General features: G+C 36.8%; 1 protein-coding gene across 6 annotated transcripts in view; it reads right to left on the bottom strand.

Moving 5' to 3' along the window:
• NOL4 (nucleolar protein 4) overlaps positions 1–17,105 on the bottom strand; it is a 450,364-nt gene that overhangs the window by 103,650 nt on the left and 329,609 nt on the right. For 5 of the 6 annotated variants that reach the window (XM_061130798.1, XM_061130797.1, XM_061130799.1 and 2 more), the window contains one exon: positions 10,612–10,725. The exons of the other annotated variant lie outside the window; for it this stretch is intronic. In XM_061130798.1, coding sequence (XP_060986781.1) covers positions 10,612–10,725 — 114 coding nt within the window. The remainder of the gene's footprint in view (positions 1–10,611; positions 10,726–17,105) is intronic. 6 annotated transcript variants of the gene reach the window in all.

Below are 17,105 nucleotides of genomic sequence, written 5' to 3'. Positions count from 1 at the left end.
CAAAATCTCTTTCATTTCTCAAGCTCTGGCTCAAATATTGCCTTCTCTGGGAAGCCCTCCTGGAAGAATTAGGAGCACTCTCCTCTTGCTTTCACAACAATTTAATCATGCCCTTATAATTTCATTTACCATACTGATTTCACTTGTCTTTAATAGAATATGAGTTTTTAGAGGAAAAATGTTATACTTCATCAAGCTGCAAAGAGAGAATAAAAATACCAGTTCAGTAGCAAATGGTATAAATAAACCTATTACCTGGTAAAGCCTCAATAAAGGTTCCCCATCCTTGTTGTGTAGCCTCTGTACCAAGCAAAATGTCTTCCATATAAGGAACAGTTGCTGAATAAACTACTTTAGGGCTATATAGCACTAATTTTCCCCTATTAATCATATTCCTTGCTGATAAAGGTACATGAAATATTTAAGGGATGACCTAGAGCAGTTAAAAATCCTTGGGAAAAGAAGAATTTAAAACTTCTACCATTTACTTATCCTATAAAAACTCAAGTTGGAAATAAAACACATTTGAAGTCCATTTATATTATTAATCTAATGCTGGAAGAGTAAAGATTTGTAAAGCAGTTATCTTGGTACATTCTATACCAACAGAAGACAGGTCAAATATTCTTCCCTACAGAGCAAATAAAAATTTTATTAAAACGATTTTAACCTTGTTTCTCAAATAATGTATACAAAGAACTCAAATTTTAAATGAGAATAGTAAATATTCATTATAATTATAAGTGATATTTTATATATCTGTGCACGCTAAGCTGCTTCAGTTGTGTCTGACTCTTTGTGACCATACGGACTGAAGCCTGCCAGGCTCCTCTGTTCATGGGATTCTCCAGGCAAGAATATTGGGGTGGGTTACCATTCCTTTCTCCAGGGGATCTTACAGACCCAGGGATCAAACTCAGTACTCCTGCACTGCAGGCGACTTCTTTACTGTCTTGAGCTGGGGAAGTCAACATTGTGGTGATTTAGTTGCTAAGTCGTGTCCAACTCTTGCGACCCCATGGACTGTAGCTTACCAGGCTCCTCTGTCTATGGACAGAGGACTACCCAGGCAAGAATATTGGAATGGGTTGCCATTTCCTTCTCCAGGGGATCTTCCTGACTTACAGAGTTAACCTGGGTCTCCTGGAGAAGGAAATGGCAAGCTACTCCAGTATTCTTGTCTGGAAAATCCCATGGACTGAGGATCCTGGTAGGCTACAGTCCATGGGGTCGCAAAAGTCGGACACGACTGAGCGACTTCACTTCCTGGACTGCAGGCACATTCTTTACCGACTAACCTACAAGGGAAGTCCAGTCAACATTTACATTTGGTATATATATATTTAACTTTTCCTTAGTTTTTATGTTTATTAAATGTCTATGTTTACAAAAATATAAAATTGGAAATGCATAATATTTCCTTATTTTAATTGTTTTAAAATGTGATTATAACCATTCCCAAAGTCTGTTCTGGTATAATAGAAGTATGATGGTTGGTTTGCAGTAGTGAGAGTGTCTCCAAGTTTTCTGGATGGGTTTACTAATTTGTCCATTGTGACAAATTCACTTGCTTGTGAATTAAGATCAGGGTTCAATATCTGTCCACTTATGTTAGTTATTTCCCACATAGCAAAGACCTCCTTTGCTTTGGAATTATTATTTACTAAACCCTGCCAGGCATTTTAGAGACCATGTGAGTAGAGAGTGAGTAGATGCTTCAGGATACACCTAGTCACAGCCTCCAGTGGTGCCTGTGCAAGAGCATATTTATGCATGGTTGCAAGTGATGAAAACATGCATATTTGAAGATTCTTGAGCCTTGTCTTTTTGTGGCATGATATTTGTAGCAAACTGTTGGATGTGTCATGGTGTCCCTATTGTAAATGTTAAACATGGTAATTTAATTGATGGTGACTTCCGAATTAGAAAAGGATGTAACTGCAATCTCAGGAGATATTGAAAATAGTTGAATGATGAATACAAAATGGAATTACACTTTAAGAATACAAGTGGAATTAGAAATCATACATGGCTTAGCTTTTTGACTAGGGGTATAATTGCTATGGCCATTGACAATTATTTCCTTCTTGCAAAGAAATAAAATTAAACTAAAGGGCCTGGTTATTTTTATCTTAAAGCATGCAATTTTTACTTTCAGACTTGGGTGAATTTTAAAACCAAAAAGTAGACAAAAGGTAGAAAAAGATGGAGGGAGAATTCATTTGATATAATGAGTACAACTATATGGGAAATTGTGGGTTTTGAACCTTAAGGTCACTCTCTTCAAAATGGGAGTAACTGAGTTATGAGTTTGTTATCAAGGAATAGATCTGAGAATTTATTATTCTCATTCCTGTATTCAAATCCTAGACTAGTCTGTGCATAGCAGTACTTCTTAAAGAGTATTACCACCCCTAGGGGACATATGGAAAACACACATTAGGTGATACAGGAAGTGGGCAGACAAGCTTATGGGAAGTTCTGACATGCTCTAGGCATTCTCAAATGACTGAGAACGGTCTCTGTTCCCACATGAGTTTTAAAAAGTCCTGCTGTTTGCAGGTGAGACCTGAATAGGATTTACTGAGCCTAAAGTTTAATTTAATTTTAGGTATACAAATGTTTTTATGCATGCTTTAAAATACACCTTGAATTGTTTCAGGAATACACTACCATGTAAATCAAAGGAGTATTGTGCTATAGTTTGTTTGGAACTTTACCAATAGTTTTACAGTGTTTGGAAAGTTCATGTCATAAAGTGTTCTGAGTATCCACGACACACATGTATCAAAGTTGCTTTTTCCTCACTGATTTGAGGGACACGTAAAAGCAGCTGATGACTTTATTGTATCTTCTTGTGTTTGACTCTTTGCAACCCCATGGACAATAGCCCTCTAGGCTCCTCTGTCCATGGGATTCTTCAGGCAAGAATACTGGAGTGGGTAGCCATTCCCTTCTCTAAGTATCTTCTCTGACCCAGGGATCAAGCCCAGGGATCTTCTCTGACCCAGGGTCTCATGCATTGCAGTTAGATTCTTTAGCATATGAGCCACCTGGAAAGCTCATTGTATCTTCTAGTGATGTAGAACCCCAGGTTTCCACACCAAAGTACATGCTATTAGATTATATATATATATTTGTGTGTATGTGTGCTAAGTTGCTTTAGTCATGTCTGACTCTTTGCGACCCTATGGACTGTGGCCCGCCAGGCTCCTTAGACCATGGGATTCTCCAGGCAAGAATACTGGCGTGGATTGCCATGCCCTCCTCCAGGATCTTCCCGACCCAGGGAGCGAACCCACATCTCTTACATCTCCTGCACTCAGGCAGGTTCTTAATCACTAGTGCTATCTGGGAAGCCTGTTAGATTATGTATTACTACTTAAATAAATAACGCATTTACACATTAAGATCAAGATGTTATACACATATATTTAAATTGTAAGCATAGAAAGTTTCAGTTCAGCTCAGTCGCTCAGTCGTGTCCGACTCTTTACGACCCCATGGACTGCAGCACGCCAGGCCTCCCTGTCCATCACCAACTCCCAGAGTTTACCCAAATTCATGTCCATTGAGTCGGTGATGACATCCAACCATCTCATCCTCTGGTGTCCCCTTCTCCTCCTGTCCTCAATCTTTCACAGCATCAGGGTCTTTTCAAATGAGTCAGCTCTTTGCATCAGGTAGTTTATATTTACTATAAATTACATTTCAGGATCTAAAAGTAAGGCATGTCAAGGCGTTAATTGTAAAAATGACATGCTACATTTGAAAGGTTTAGAAATCATTGATTAAGAATCAAAGATTCCCAGGGACTTCCCTGGGGGTCCAGTGGATAAGACCCCGTGCTCTCAATGCAGGGGGCCTGGGTTCAATCCCTGATCAGCAAACTAGATTCCACATGCCACAACTAAAGATCTTGCAGGTAGCAATGAAGATCAAAGGTCCCTCATGCCACAGCTAAGATCTGGCACAGCCACATAAGTTAAAAAAGAATCAAAGATTCCTAGATTGTTAGAAGTTAAAACAAGCTTTAATAGGCATATGTTTATAAAACAAGCAAAAATGCTTATTTTTATAAGAATAAGGTAGAAGTTAAGGGCATGGACCTTATGTTTATGAAGAGTTTTAAAAACCTTGCTAGTTTTTGATCCAATTCTCATAATTTATCCTGAAGAAATAATTGGCAAGACATCCTTTTCACAGGAAAATTATGGTAGAAATAATAAAATCAATACTTAATAATTCAGGAAACACTACGTGATGGAGTATTAAGTGGCTTTTAAAAATAATCCATAAATTTACATTTGTTGTTTATTCGCTCAGTCATGTCTGACTCTTTGCGACCCCATGGACTACAGCACACCAGGCTTCCCTGTCCTTCATCATCTCCCGGAACTTGCTCAAACTCACATCCATTGAGTTGGTGATGCCATCCAGCCATCTCGTACTCTGTTATCCCTTTTCCTCCTGCCTTAAAACTTTTCCAGCATCAGGGTCTTTTCTAACGAGTCAGCTCTTCACATCAGATGGCCAAAATATTGTAGCTTCAGCTTCAGAAAACATCAGTAATTCCAATGAATATTCAGGATTGATTTCCTTTAGCATTGGCTGGTTTGATCTCCTTGTGCAGTCCAAGGGACTCTCAAGAGTCGTCTCCAATACCACATTTCAGAAGCATTGATTCTTTGGCACTCAGCCTTCTTTATGGTCCAACTCTCACATCCATACATGACTACTGGAAAAACCATAAGTGTGACTAGACGGACCTTTGTTGCCAAAGTAACATCTCTGCTTTTTAATATGCTGTCTAGGTTTGTCAAAGCTTTTCTTTTGAGGAGCAAGCATCTTTTAATTTCATGGTTGCAGTCATAGAGATACAGTAAATATTCATAACATTAAGTGGTAGGATACAGTGTGATACTATTTTGCTTTTTAAAGCAGGGAGCTTTGCATACAAAGAGTAGTAGAAAGAATCATACTCTAAAACTGAAAAATGGAATTACTAGTAAATTGTATTTCTTCTCTACACATTTCTTTATTTCCTAAATTGTCAAAAAATAAGCCTGCGTATCTGAAAAGTTTTTTGTTTTTTTTTTTTGAAAAGTTTTTTTTTTAAATGTTACTACTATACACATGATTTTTTTTTAAAAGAGTTTTGGATATGGACCATTTTAAAAGGCTTTCTTGAATCTGTTACAAAACTGCTTCTGTTTTATGTTTTGGTTTTTTGATCTCTAGGCATGTGGGATCTTAGCTCACTGACCAGGGATCAAACCCACATCCCCTGCATTGGAAGGTGAAAGTCTTAACCACTGGACCTCCAGGCAAGTCATTTAGCCCTAAAATTAGAAGTCCTTTCTAATTTTAGAAAGCACAAATATTGGGTTCAAGTGGGGATCTATCCTGAGGAACTCTGACCTAGGAATACTAAGCCCCAGTGTCTCCCCTTCATGAAAAGTCATGACAGTTACATAAAATAGGCTTACAACTCTCCTTGCACAGTGCTGCACCTACATATGTTCCTGCTATTGCTGTTGCTCTTAATATTATTACTAATGAGGAAAATAAGACAACTGTGGTGTTGGCGAAGACTCTTGAGAGTCCCTTGGGCTGCAAGGAGATCCACCCAGTCCATCCTAAAGGAGATCAGTCCTGGGTGTTCACTGGAAGGACTGATGCTGAAGCTGAAACTCCAATACTTCGGCCACCTCATGCGAAGAGTTGACTCATTGGAAAAGACCCTGATGCTGGGAGGGATTGGGGGCAGGAGGAGAAGGGGACGACAGAGGATGAGATGGCTGGATGGCATCACCGACTCGATGGGCATGAGTCTGAGTAAACTCCGGGAGTTGGTGATGGACAGGGAGGCCTGGCGTGCTGCGATTCATGGGGTCGCAAAGAGTCAGACACGACTGAGCGACTGAACTGAACTGAACTGACAGATGTCTTAGGAAGTATGAAAGAAAAGTGAAGTTGCTCAGTCGTGTCCAACTCTTTGCGACCCCATGGACTGTAGCCTACCAGGCTCCTCTGTCCATGGGATTTTCCAGGCCAGAGTACTGGAGTGGGTTGCCATTTCCTTCTCCAGGAGATCTTCCCTACCCAGCGATTGAACCCGGGTCTCCTGCACTGTAGGCAGATGCTTTACCATCTGAGCCACCAGGGAAGTATATTTTATCTCAATTATTTAAAATCACATTGCTTTACAAAGGAAATATAATATATTCAAGTAACTATTATACTGTAGATGGTACTTTGTTTCTTTTACATAGTATATATTCTCCTTTGGATGAAAGGGCCATTCTGAAACATGTTGGAACACTCAAAGACACAGTTTTCTTTCTCCAAAACGCTGTATATAATAAAGATAAATGCTAGAAGTTGACTAACAGCTGAGGATGACAGAGTAGGGGTAGGAGAATGTGGGTTGGAAGCTTGAAACCACAGAAACAGGTTTCAAGCTCTATCTCAGTTACAATCACAATATTTACATTTAAGCATAAAAGTCTATTGAAAAATATGACTTTCAATTATGCATTTGTAGAATTTTGTAAATATTATCAAAAGGACATGCAGAAGGAAATGTGAAAGGAGACTGGCCTGTCTCAGAAACTATCTTGAATCCATTGTGTCAGATATTCCCCAAATACATGCACAACAAAATGAAACATTGCCACCATGCTTATGTGGCTGAATCTTCTACCTTGAGGGCTACAATTACCTTCATTTCTTTTAATAAGATGCCCACTCATTAGTGCCCTAACAAAGGAAAAATCATGACGATGTACAAGTCATATTCACCAGCACTATAGAGAACAGAGCAGCAGGAACTCCAGGCTTACTAAATATTTTCAGATCTTCAGCCAATGGTTCCCTGCTGGTTTACTAACAAGGACCTTCTTTTTTGTAATACATGACTCAGAAATACATCAGTTTTCAGTATTTTTTCCCCTGCTCTCTCACCTTTTATGTCACAAGTAGCTAACATGTCATTTTCCCTTTTCCCCTAGAGTGTTCCTTCCAATAGAGTCAAAGGTGTCACATCACAGTCTACCATTGATTTCCTGTCTGTCCCAGTCACCACAAAAACTGTCACCCAGTACTCATCCTGCATTGTCCTTCGTGAGGGCTGGATCTTCCAAGGAGGCCCTTGACCATTGGTTTTCTGTGATTCCTTCTATAAAACTACAGTTTAACTGAAAGAACTAAAAAGGGATAAGAAACAAGAGGACCCTCACACAATAATCTGAGATTTCAACAAGCCTAGAAATAAAATATATATCATGCTTCAAAAAGAGGAAAATACATAGATGGGAGATAAATGACCAACAAGTGGCTGGTTCTAATCTCTCTCACTTTATGCCTGTCTCTCTAGTGAGATGAAGTATAACCGAAAATATTGACATGGATTTGTTTTTAAGGAAATGGTAGTGAAATAATGGGTTTCCCAGGTGGCACTAGTGGTAAAGAACTCACCTGCCAATGCAGGAGATATAAAAGAAGCTGATTTGATCCCTGGGTCAGGAAGATACCCTGGAGGAGGGCATGGCAACCCACTCCAGTGTTATTGCCTGGACAGAGGAGCCTGGTGGGCCACGGTCCATAGGGTTGCAATGAGTCGAACATAACAGAAGTGACTTAGTGCATACACACAGTTAAATAATATATAAATAACACAGAAAAAATACAATCTTTTAATTTGAGCTATGGCATAGAATTAGACAGGTGAAGTCTGACTCTGCCCATCTTTTTGAATTGCCAAAGTGAGGAAGGATTTCCCAGGTAACATAGAAATTCCAGATTTTCATGTTAAAAGAAAATAAATGCTGACCATATTCTGTAACACACTGGGGACTGACCTTAGCCCTGTGCTATCTTACTGCTGACAAGGCAGCAGGCTCCTGCCCTTGCCACTGGCTTGCTTCAGGCTTGAGGCTCCCCCTGCACACACACACACACTGGATCCTGGGGCAAGGTGGACATATGAAATAAAGTATTTAACACATCCATAGTACCTTTCATGTTCATAGCTCAAAGAGATTTATAAAGGCCAATTAATTTATCAAGTTTCATAAACTCTGAAGGACACATATAATTACAGCTCTATGCGTGGCTAACCAGAGGCAACAAATAGTCATATATGTGGATGAACAGGATTTAGATTTTAATTGTCTCATGTTTGAACTTCCAAGTGCCCACAGAAAGCCAGGGGCACAATGAAGAATTTCTGAGTCACTGGCAAATTCTAAGAATTGTGAGTTGGGTTAAGAACGTGCCTAAGAAAGTATGATGTCATTGCCAACACCCGAAAGAACTCTGGTTGTCTCTACTTAAGCAAAGAGTGTTTAGATCAATTAGGAGAGCCTCCTCCCCCACATGCCCATGCTTTGATAAAAGTACAGAATCCATTTGGTTGAAGCTTTAGTGTTGCATGCTAAGTGAAATCTACAGAATTCACAGTAAGGAGAAATAGTGTTATATATGTACCTTTTATTTCACAGATTAGGCCAACAGGGATTAAGTGATTTGGCCAAATATTGGTGGATGATCAGGCTTTTGGGATATTGTAAAAGGAGATCATAGGCAGTACGTAATGTGAATCAGTCATCTAATTTTTATAACAACTGCACATATGATTGATACTCCATACATGATTCAGGGAGGGCTTCCCAGGTGACACAGTGGTAAAGAATCTGCCTGCCAGTGTAAGAGGCACAAGAAACACAGGTTCCATCCCTGGATCAGGAAGATCCCCTGGGGGAGGAAACCCACTCCAGTATTCTTCCTGGGAAGGGTCCATGGGCATAGGAGACTGTCCATGAGGTCAGCAAGAGTCGGACATGACCGAACACGAGCGCGCACACGCACCTTTCAGGCAGTCTAGAGGGCAGACTGGGTGAGGCACGTGAGAACTGACGAGGAGAGTCCTTTCAATCCCAACATGCTGCCACTCTGATTTCTAGAATAATCTTTGCTCAAATGGACTTAGTCTGACTTCAAAAAACTCCTATATCTGAGAGAGTACTATTAATGCTTCTTTATAGTTTTACTGATACCGATGCAATGACAGAAAAACTAGAACATCAATTAAAATAACCTTTCTTAGGCTGAAATGTTTGATGCTTACCATGTGCCAGGCAAATTGCTAAGTACCTAACATAAATCTAACATTCAGGGTTCTCACACACTCCTATTAAGAATAGTACTTTGCTATTATTTTACATATGAGCAAACTGAAACACAGAAAATGGGAATAATTTGATGATCACTCAGTGAATAAGGGTACAGTTGAGAATCAAAAATCAGTTGTATTTAAATCCAGACTACAATCTTAATCACTATATTAAACTGGATGTTGTGTATTGGGCTGTGATTTATTTTAAGCAAGATAAATTTTAGAGATATAATCATGACAAAATCTCTACTGAGGACATGTATATGTGAACAAATGTGTTTGGCAAAGAATGAATAGTAAATTCCAAATCAGCATTTATATATATATTTTATCATATGAGGCTAATACCCCATTTTAAATTTAACTAAAGCCTTCATCTTTTGCATTGCTTATAAGTACTGGTACAAGCCATATTAAGTATAAACACATACAATTAAAATAATATCATTCTAAAACATTTTAAAATATTAAGTCTGGAATGGAAATTTTTTTTTCTATTTTCTTTGAAACTCATTGGCTCACAGGCAAAACAAAATTGGGCTGACAATTTAGTCTCCTTATCCCAGCCTCAATGAGAAATATGAAACTCCCAGATCATTTGTTGTAAAAATAATTTAAAAGTCAGAATATAGAATACTTTATACATAGCACTTAAAATTATATATTATAAGTTAGTCTTTATTATTGATGATTAAGAAAGAGGGCTAGGGAGAAAAAGGAAATAGAGAAAGAAAGACATTCCAGACATGAGAAGGGGAGATAGACAGATGCAGATAAACCAAGAGAAAAACTGAGCAAAACATCAATGAACAATGCACAAAAAGTACACATTTGTCCTACATGAATATACAGCCTTAGAAAAAAGATGTAGATAGATGATACTTAATGGCTATACAACAAATGATTTGTTAATGAGAATGTAAGCGCAGGATGTAGTTTTCATTATTTTATACCCCATTTTAAGACTTTCTAGCCTTCAAGATTATATTGTGCTTTCTGCATTCCCAGCATAACCTATTGAAATTTGGCAGTGGACCAGAGGAAATTAAAGAGATGCTCACTTCCACTCAAAAAGAGCACAATCAGGTCACTATCATAAAAGACCCAGGTAAATTTATGAAATTATTGTAAATGATCAGTTAGAGCCTCTTATTTAAATAAGTCACTAGACTTCAAATTGGATCCTAAAAAGAATTATAGCTCATTAATTTTACAACTGTCCATTTTTCATCAGAGAAAAATTTTGTCATTGCATCTCCACTGGTCTCACGGACATGTATTTTCAAGTTTCAACTCCTATCACACAGACAGAAACACAATCTCTCTGTGGACTTCAAATCCATTCCAGAGATTTTGCTCTTCTTCATAAATCAGGTTAACTTAACCATATTTGCAACAGCTGAGAGTCGCCAGACCCGAAGACTCCTCAGTACCTGTTGTCTATCCAGGCGCATCCTCTTGGCGGCATTTCTACTCTCACTCTCACAAGCTGAGGCCAAGATACTCTCAGCAACTGCTGAAGTAAGGTGGGAAGGAATAGGTCGAGACTAAAAGAAAAGAGAGAAAAGAACATGAAAAAATTATTAACAGTATCATTAAGAGACCAACACTATGCTCAGAAGATCTCATAGAACGTGCAAGAGTATCAATTTAATCCAACTGAACTGATTTTGATAGGAAATGGAAATCTCAAAGATGAATAATGAGAGCTAGTTAGAGGTAAGGCTAGAGATACTATAGATCCATCATTCATTCCCATAGCTCCTTTGTCACAAGTGTTTAGTCTGGGCCATTAAGTGTGGATAGGCAGTGGAAAATTCCTGACTGGGTTTTGTAAAGAAAATGAGTCCTTTATTTCTCTTATAACCTAAGACAATGCACAACAAAACAAAACAAGTGACAGGGCTGAAACAGTTGGAAAAACTGACAGACACTCTGACCATGTCAAACCATCTTAACATGAAATATTACTACCATTTATAGGCTAAGTTGTGACACAACTGATGCAAATAAAATTCTTTTAGAAAAAGCTTACTTTAGCTTAAAAACAAACTGAGAATTCAGGCCTAGAACAATTTTTATATAACAAAAATTCAGTGTTCTAGACGTGAGATGAGTATGTGCCTACATGTTTTATTTATAAAATAATGTGTTAATATCAATTATCTAATGGGTACATGTTGGAAATCCATCTTCTGTGTAGCTCATGGAAATTCACTAAACCCCTAAATTCCTAATTAGGTACAAATTGTTTGTGATTTTCCATATTATCCACAATAATCTGAAAAGTTTTCCATTTTTCCCATAATTACATGCAAAATTATCTAATTGAAAGATGAAGTACTTAATGACACTGAATATTTTTTTAAAAAGTAAGACAAGCAAGTGGTAGATAAGAAGATACCAATACAGAAAAATTGAGTCAAGTGAGACAGCAAAATATGAAATTACACAAAAAAAGAGTCTTTTAGGAAACTAGCATATGTAATGGCATGCTATCTCAGGTTTTCAAAGCCTCCATCCAAATTACATGTGGATACCACACATATTTATTAGAAGCCACCAAACTCATAGGGACCTTTCAACTATTTTTGTAAATGAACGTGAGCATGCCTTTATTGGACTTGATTCATTTTGCTAACTCTGGCATGTCTCATGTGCTTTAGCAAACTGAACCACAGCACTTCTATCTCAAACAATATTCTACAACAGCTAAATTCAGACCCACGGTGCTTTAATGGATACTCCTCAGTAGCATTTGTTCAGTGCAGAAAGAGACCAGGCTTTGACCTTGCTTGAACTAGGAAGAAATTTCTGCTGCTACCTCAGTCAACTTCCCCAGGCTTCCAACTCCAAAGTGGCCTCTGCAGGCAAAAGGTAGGAAAGGTATGGGGTACAGTCTCCACTTGCTAACCCTGTGAGATGTTGGAAACACTGGCTGGACAACTCTGATAGTAAAGCGTTAGGATCCTCGGGATGTGATTTTTCCAACAGAAAGAAAAGAAAGAGGCCCCATAGGTAGCAGGAAGAAAGCAGCAAAAATATTTTGACAGGGAAATTACAAAGCCAGGATTCTGTATTGGGAATAGAGAGGGTCAAGTGCGGTAAACGTTTAAAATTTTTAAACTGTCATAAAGGATATATATGTGATTTCAAAATGAATATTGTTTCATTTTATTCTGCACTTTGCTAAATATGGATAAGACAGTCTATCTCAGAACTGAAAATATATTCAGCTACAAAAATCAGTGTTTCATTAAAAGACGGCCATAGTGTTTTTCAAAATTATACTCTAAACTTCATGGGAATTGGATATACAATGTTGTCCTTCTCAAATGAATTATGTTTTGAGGCAAAGAGGTCATAGGAAAAATGGGAATAAGAACATTCTCTTATTTAAAAAAAAATCATTTATTTGACTGTAGCTAGCATTATTCAAATACTAGAAGTGAAAGTTCATACCTTTATAAACTACATCCTTAGACACTTCATTTGGTTCTAGACACTGAATTAACGAAAGCAAAGCACAGTATCAGCAGTCTCTATGAAACTTCTTCATCCATTTCACTTATTCTTTTTACCTGGTATTTCTATTCAAAATTAGGAATATATAATGCTATGTGCTATGCTTAGCTGCTCAGTTGTGTCTGACTCTTTGCGACCCCATGGACTGTAGCCTGCCAGGCTTCTCAGTCCATGGAGATTCTCTAGGCAAGAATACTGGAGCGGGTTGCCATGCCCTCCTCCAGGGGATCTTCCCAACCCAGGGATCAAATCCAGGTATCCCACATTGCAGGCAGATTCTTTACTGTCTCAGCCACCAGGGAAGCCCATATAACACTATGAAGCTTCATTAAGCAGATTAAATTATAGTAATAAATACATACATCCCTTAAATAAATAAAAGTTTGTAGAAAAGAGAGGACACAAGGTAAAACATCTTTTGAAGTAAAATTAATTGGTAGAATTTCCTCTCAAATTCTATTTTTTTAATATTTAAAATGGGAAATGACTTTTACTAGAACAGTGTAAGTTATTGTGTATAGTAATTTATATAGCTTCCTTACTGGAGAAAATGATAGAGTTGGGTTTTTCCCAGATATATTTATTTGGTTTTCTCAGAAACTAGAATAATGTCCTGGTTGAGTAGGACGAGATATTTTTTAAGGTCACTGGGTAACCTTTCATTTCAAGATTTTGGGGAAAAAGTTAACTGCAAGATAAAGCAAGCATGTACTCTTTCCTATTAAGAGGAAGTAATGAGTAGAAGCCAAGATCTGTGATAAGACATGGCCAGAGGTTAAACAATATAATTTTGAAATTAGTTGCTCTGAGTTTATTGCAGAATCATAATCTGATAACTGTAAATGGCCATGGTGATCATTGAATGCAAGCTTCTTTAAAGTTTGAAGAAACTTTTCTGCCTAATTCTGAACTAGAAATAGAATCCAGGTTTTATGTACTGCAATTCTCATCTCTTCCACTCTCCTAAATTCTGTTGTCTACTTAGTACTTTTACATAATTCATTATTCATATAAAATATTTTAGGAGAAATGCTTACATATAAACTCTTGGCTCAACTAAAAATAAGCATACTAAAAATAGTTCTTTAGGCATCTGTTTACAATTATAACTGATAAGCTCATGGGAGAAGGGCAGAATGAATGAATAAAATCTCTATTACAGTATAATAGATATATATGTGTTTTTCAAGGTGTTTACAATATCCTAACTAAAGACAAAATATGTGTCTCCAAGAAGAACACCAATCCTGTTCATTCTAATTAATTTTAAGATAAATATTAATAATACCTGACTCATATTGAGTGCTTAGGTCTGGAGGCATTAACACAAGAATCTTAGGTTCATTATCTTATTTCTTCCTAACAACACTTGAGGAAAATATATACTGCTTACATCACTCTTTTAAAGAAAACCAAATTAAATCCCTATATAATTTTCCCAAGATCACACAGCTATGATGTAGAAGCACTAATATGTAATTCTGATGATACATTTGGAATAATATTCCCTAGTAAAGCTTATTCTCATTTTAAAACTAAGGCCTCAATGAGATTAAAGAAAACTAGAGCTCTTAAATACTACACATTCTTATAGAGAAATCCATGTACAGCTAAATCAATCTTGTACTGAAACAAAGAATATATTAGGACCTTCTTGAAGTCCTTTGAGTGGTCAAAATCCTCATAAAACATTTTCCTATTAATTTTTAAAAGCCCTTCTTCATTAATAGCATGATAAAATGGAACTTAATTCAGTCACAAATTGTAAACTGAAGCAATCTAAATTCACAAGATTTTCATTTTGGAGCAAACAGAAGTTTCAAGAAATTACTGTACATGAAACATAATAAAGCTTAGTTTCATGCTCAAAATGAGAATGAGGAGCCAGGCAGAGAAATTCTTTTTTTGTTCTTTTTTTCCTGAAAGGCAATCCTGGTAAACATCCCCTTGGTTCTAATACTGATGAGCTAGTAATGAATGCTGATGCTGATCAATACACAGAGAGTTCAGTTATGCTGTACCCAGCTATACTTTACTAAATATGAAAGAATTTTGCTGATTTTTCCTCCATAATGTAGCTAATATCTATTTTACAACTCAAAAGTACTTAGACCAAGACAGTGAGAAGGAAATTAATCAATGTTGTTCCTCATAAAAGAGTGTTAAGAGAGAAATTTGAAACTATTATTTAGTATCAGTTCTTAGAACCATCTTCATGGGAACTCTCCTTTCCTTTGCTACATTTAATTGTAGAGAGCTTATTCTAAAATCACCTCTTCAGTATTTTCCTGGCAGTATATTAAGGGCTGTAGTCGTGGGTTCCACCAGGGATAAATGCAGAAGATTCCTTCTAACACCAGTAAGACACACAAGCTTTCATTGTAATAACTTGAAACAATAATATTTCAATGAAAAATCAAATGCAAAGGATAAATATTATCAGTAGATAATTTATGGAAAATAATACTTCTCCTTGTGATTGAATATAGCTCAGTAAATCTACTATTTTGTGTATATTTTAGAAAATTTAAAAGTGATTCAAGAATGTATATAATCATACACTCTATATGATCTATACTGAGACAGAGATTTGTTACCTACTTCTTTCCTGGATATGAGATGATGCTAACTAGCCCACACTAATTATCTCTTCATAATTAACTGTCATGCTCAACTGGGATGACTTGAACTATCCTCAGCACTGTCCTTACTGTAATAATTATTTATGCCCAAATCCGTAGTGGCTGTTTCATTAAACAGATGGCTAAACAGTCACATGGGGCTTTTGGAGTTTAAAAAGTCACATTTTAATTGGGGACTTAAGATGTGATTGCTGTTAGCACAAAGTAAGTGTGTATTTCCTCCTTTATGCATGTAAAACCTGCCACACACCATTTTTTAGTCTTAAAACTGAAACAATGTTAGAATTCTCTGAACTTCTGCTGTACCCTTAGGATGTGGTAGGATTTTTTTTTGGAAGTTATAAAAAAGTAAAAAGAAATCAAGAATGTAAGCTTATGTTCATGGGAGACTGTGGCAATGTGCTCCATTCCAGTGTTTAAATAGAGCTTAATCAAGTATTAGACAAGCTGGATTGAGAGCAGCTGAGATATCCACCAGAGATTTTAAGTGAATGAGTTTTTTCAAAATAATTAAAGCAAGTGATTCCATAGTCAGAGTGTAGGTAGGTTACATCCTAAATTAAGATTATATCTTCCAATCTTGTTACTTTATAAAATACATAATTTGACAATTCCGCAGCTTGAATGACATGCATATCCTATCATCCCAAAACGGTATACTCATGCCTCAACACTTAACTGTTACAGTGTAAGAAGTTGCAGCTCCCAAGGTGTCCCTTCTTCTGAACAGGTAGCTTCACCTATGGACATCAGTGGACTAAAGTAAAGTTTAGCAACTATGTCAGTCAGACCTGGATTACTATGTAATCACCTCCTTGCAATCAGCCTGATCACTTTTGCTATTTCTTCTCTGTGAGCCTCATTCATTCTGCCAAGTATCATTATTTTATCTTTATGAATGGGAAAATTCAGTCAGTAAGTTATGAATAGGAAAAATAATCTCTGTGTCAGGGAGAAGTAGTTAGAATTCCATGAAGTAAGGCACATAAAGTCGCTGATATCTGTACTAGCTTATTGAACAAATATACTTCATGAGCACTTTCTATATTTCAGGTACTGTGCCAAGTCCAAATATATGGAGATAAACAAAATCAATACTGTCTCTATTATCATAGAGTTCACTTAAGTTAGTACAATGCTTAGCATATAGGGTATAACATACGTACTATAGTTACTGTGGATCATGGCATCTTTTTTCCTAATTTGTGAAACCTAAAACTATATATAAATTCTATTCATACAATTAATATCACCACCTATTCACACTAATTGCCAAATAGATAAAAATATTTTGTAAATAGTGTTTCAAGAACTAAAAAGAGAATTAAAATCAAATGTTATATGACTGCCTTCTTTAAGAAACTAATCCCGCTAAATATTTTATCAGTTATCAGTAGTTTTTAAAATTGAAATGCCAGTTGCAGAATACTGGGAAAGACAGCGTACACAATAAGCATTAGCTTATCTCCCAACTGATTTCTACCACAAAGTAGCACATGGTGAATGTCCATTCATCCACTCATCCTTCATTCAACAATTTTAACTCAACTGAATTCAACAGACTGAGCAGCTTTCACAAGCAACTAATTATACTATAGAACACAGTGCATGATACAGAGATGAACAAGTTAAGAAGCAGAGTAGTCAAGGAACGTAACTTCTTATTAGGGAGCTAAGGCCCATATATAAATAACAGTAATATGAGACAGGATAAAATAAAACTACAAAAGTACCACAAAGTACAATTTGCACATGAAAGA

The sequence above is a fragment of the Dama dama genome, chromosome 27 (genome assembly GCF_033118175.1).
Source record: "Dama dama isolate Ldn47 chromosome 27, ASM3311817v1, whole genome shotgun sequence".
Classification (NCBI taxonomy): domain Eukaryota; kingdom Metazoa; phylum Chordata; class Mammalia; order Artiodactyla; family Cervidae; genus Dama; species Dama dama.
Note: the sequence above shows the minus strand (reverse complement) of the source record. Positions and strands in the feature narration are given on the sequence as shown.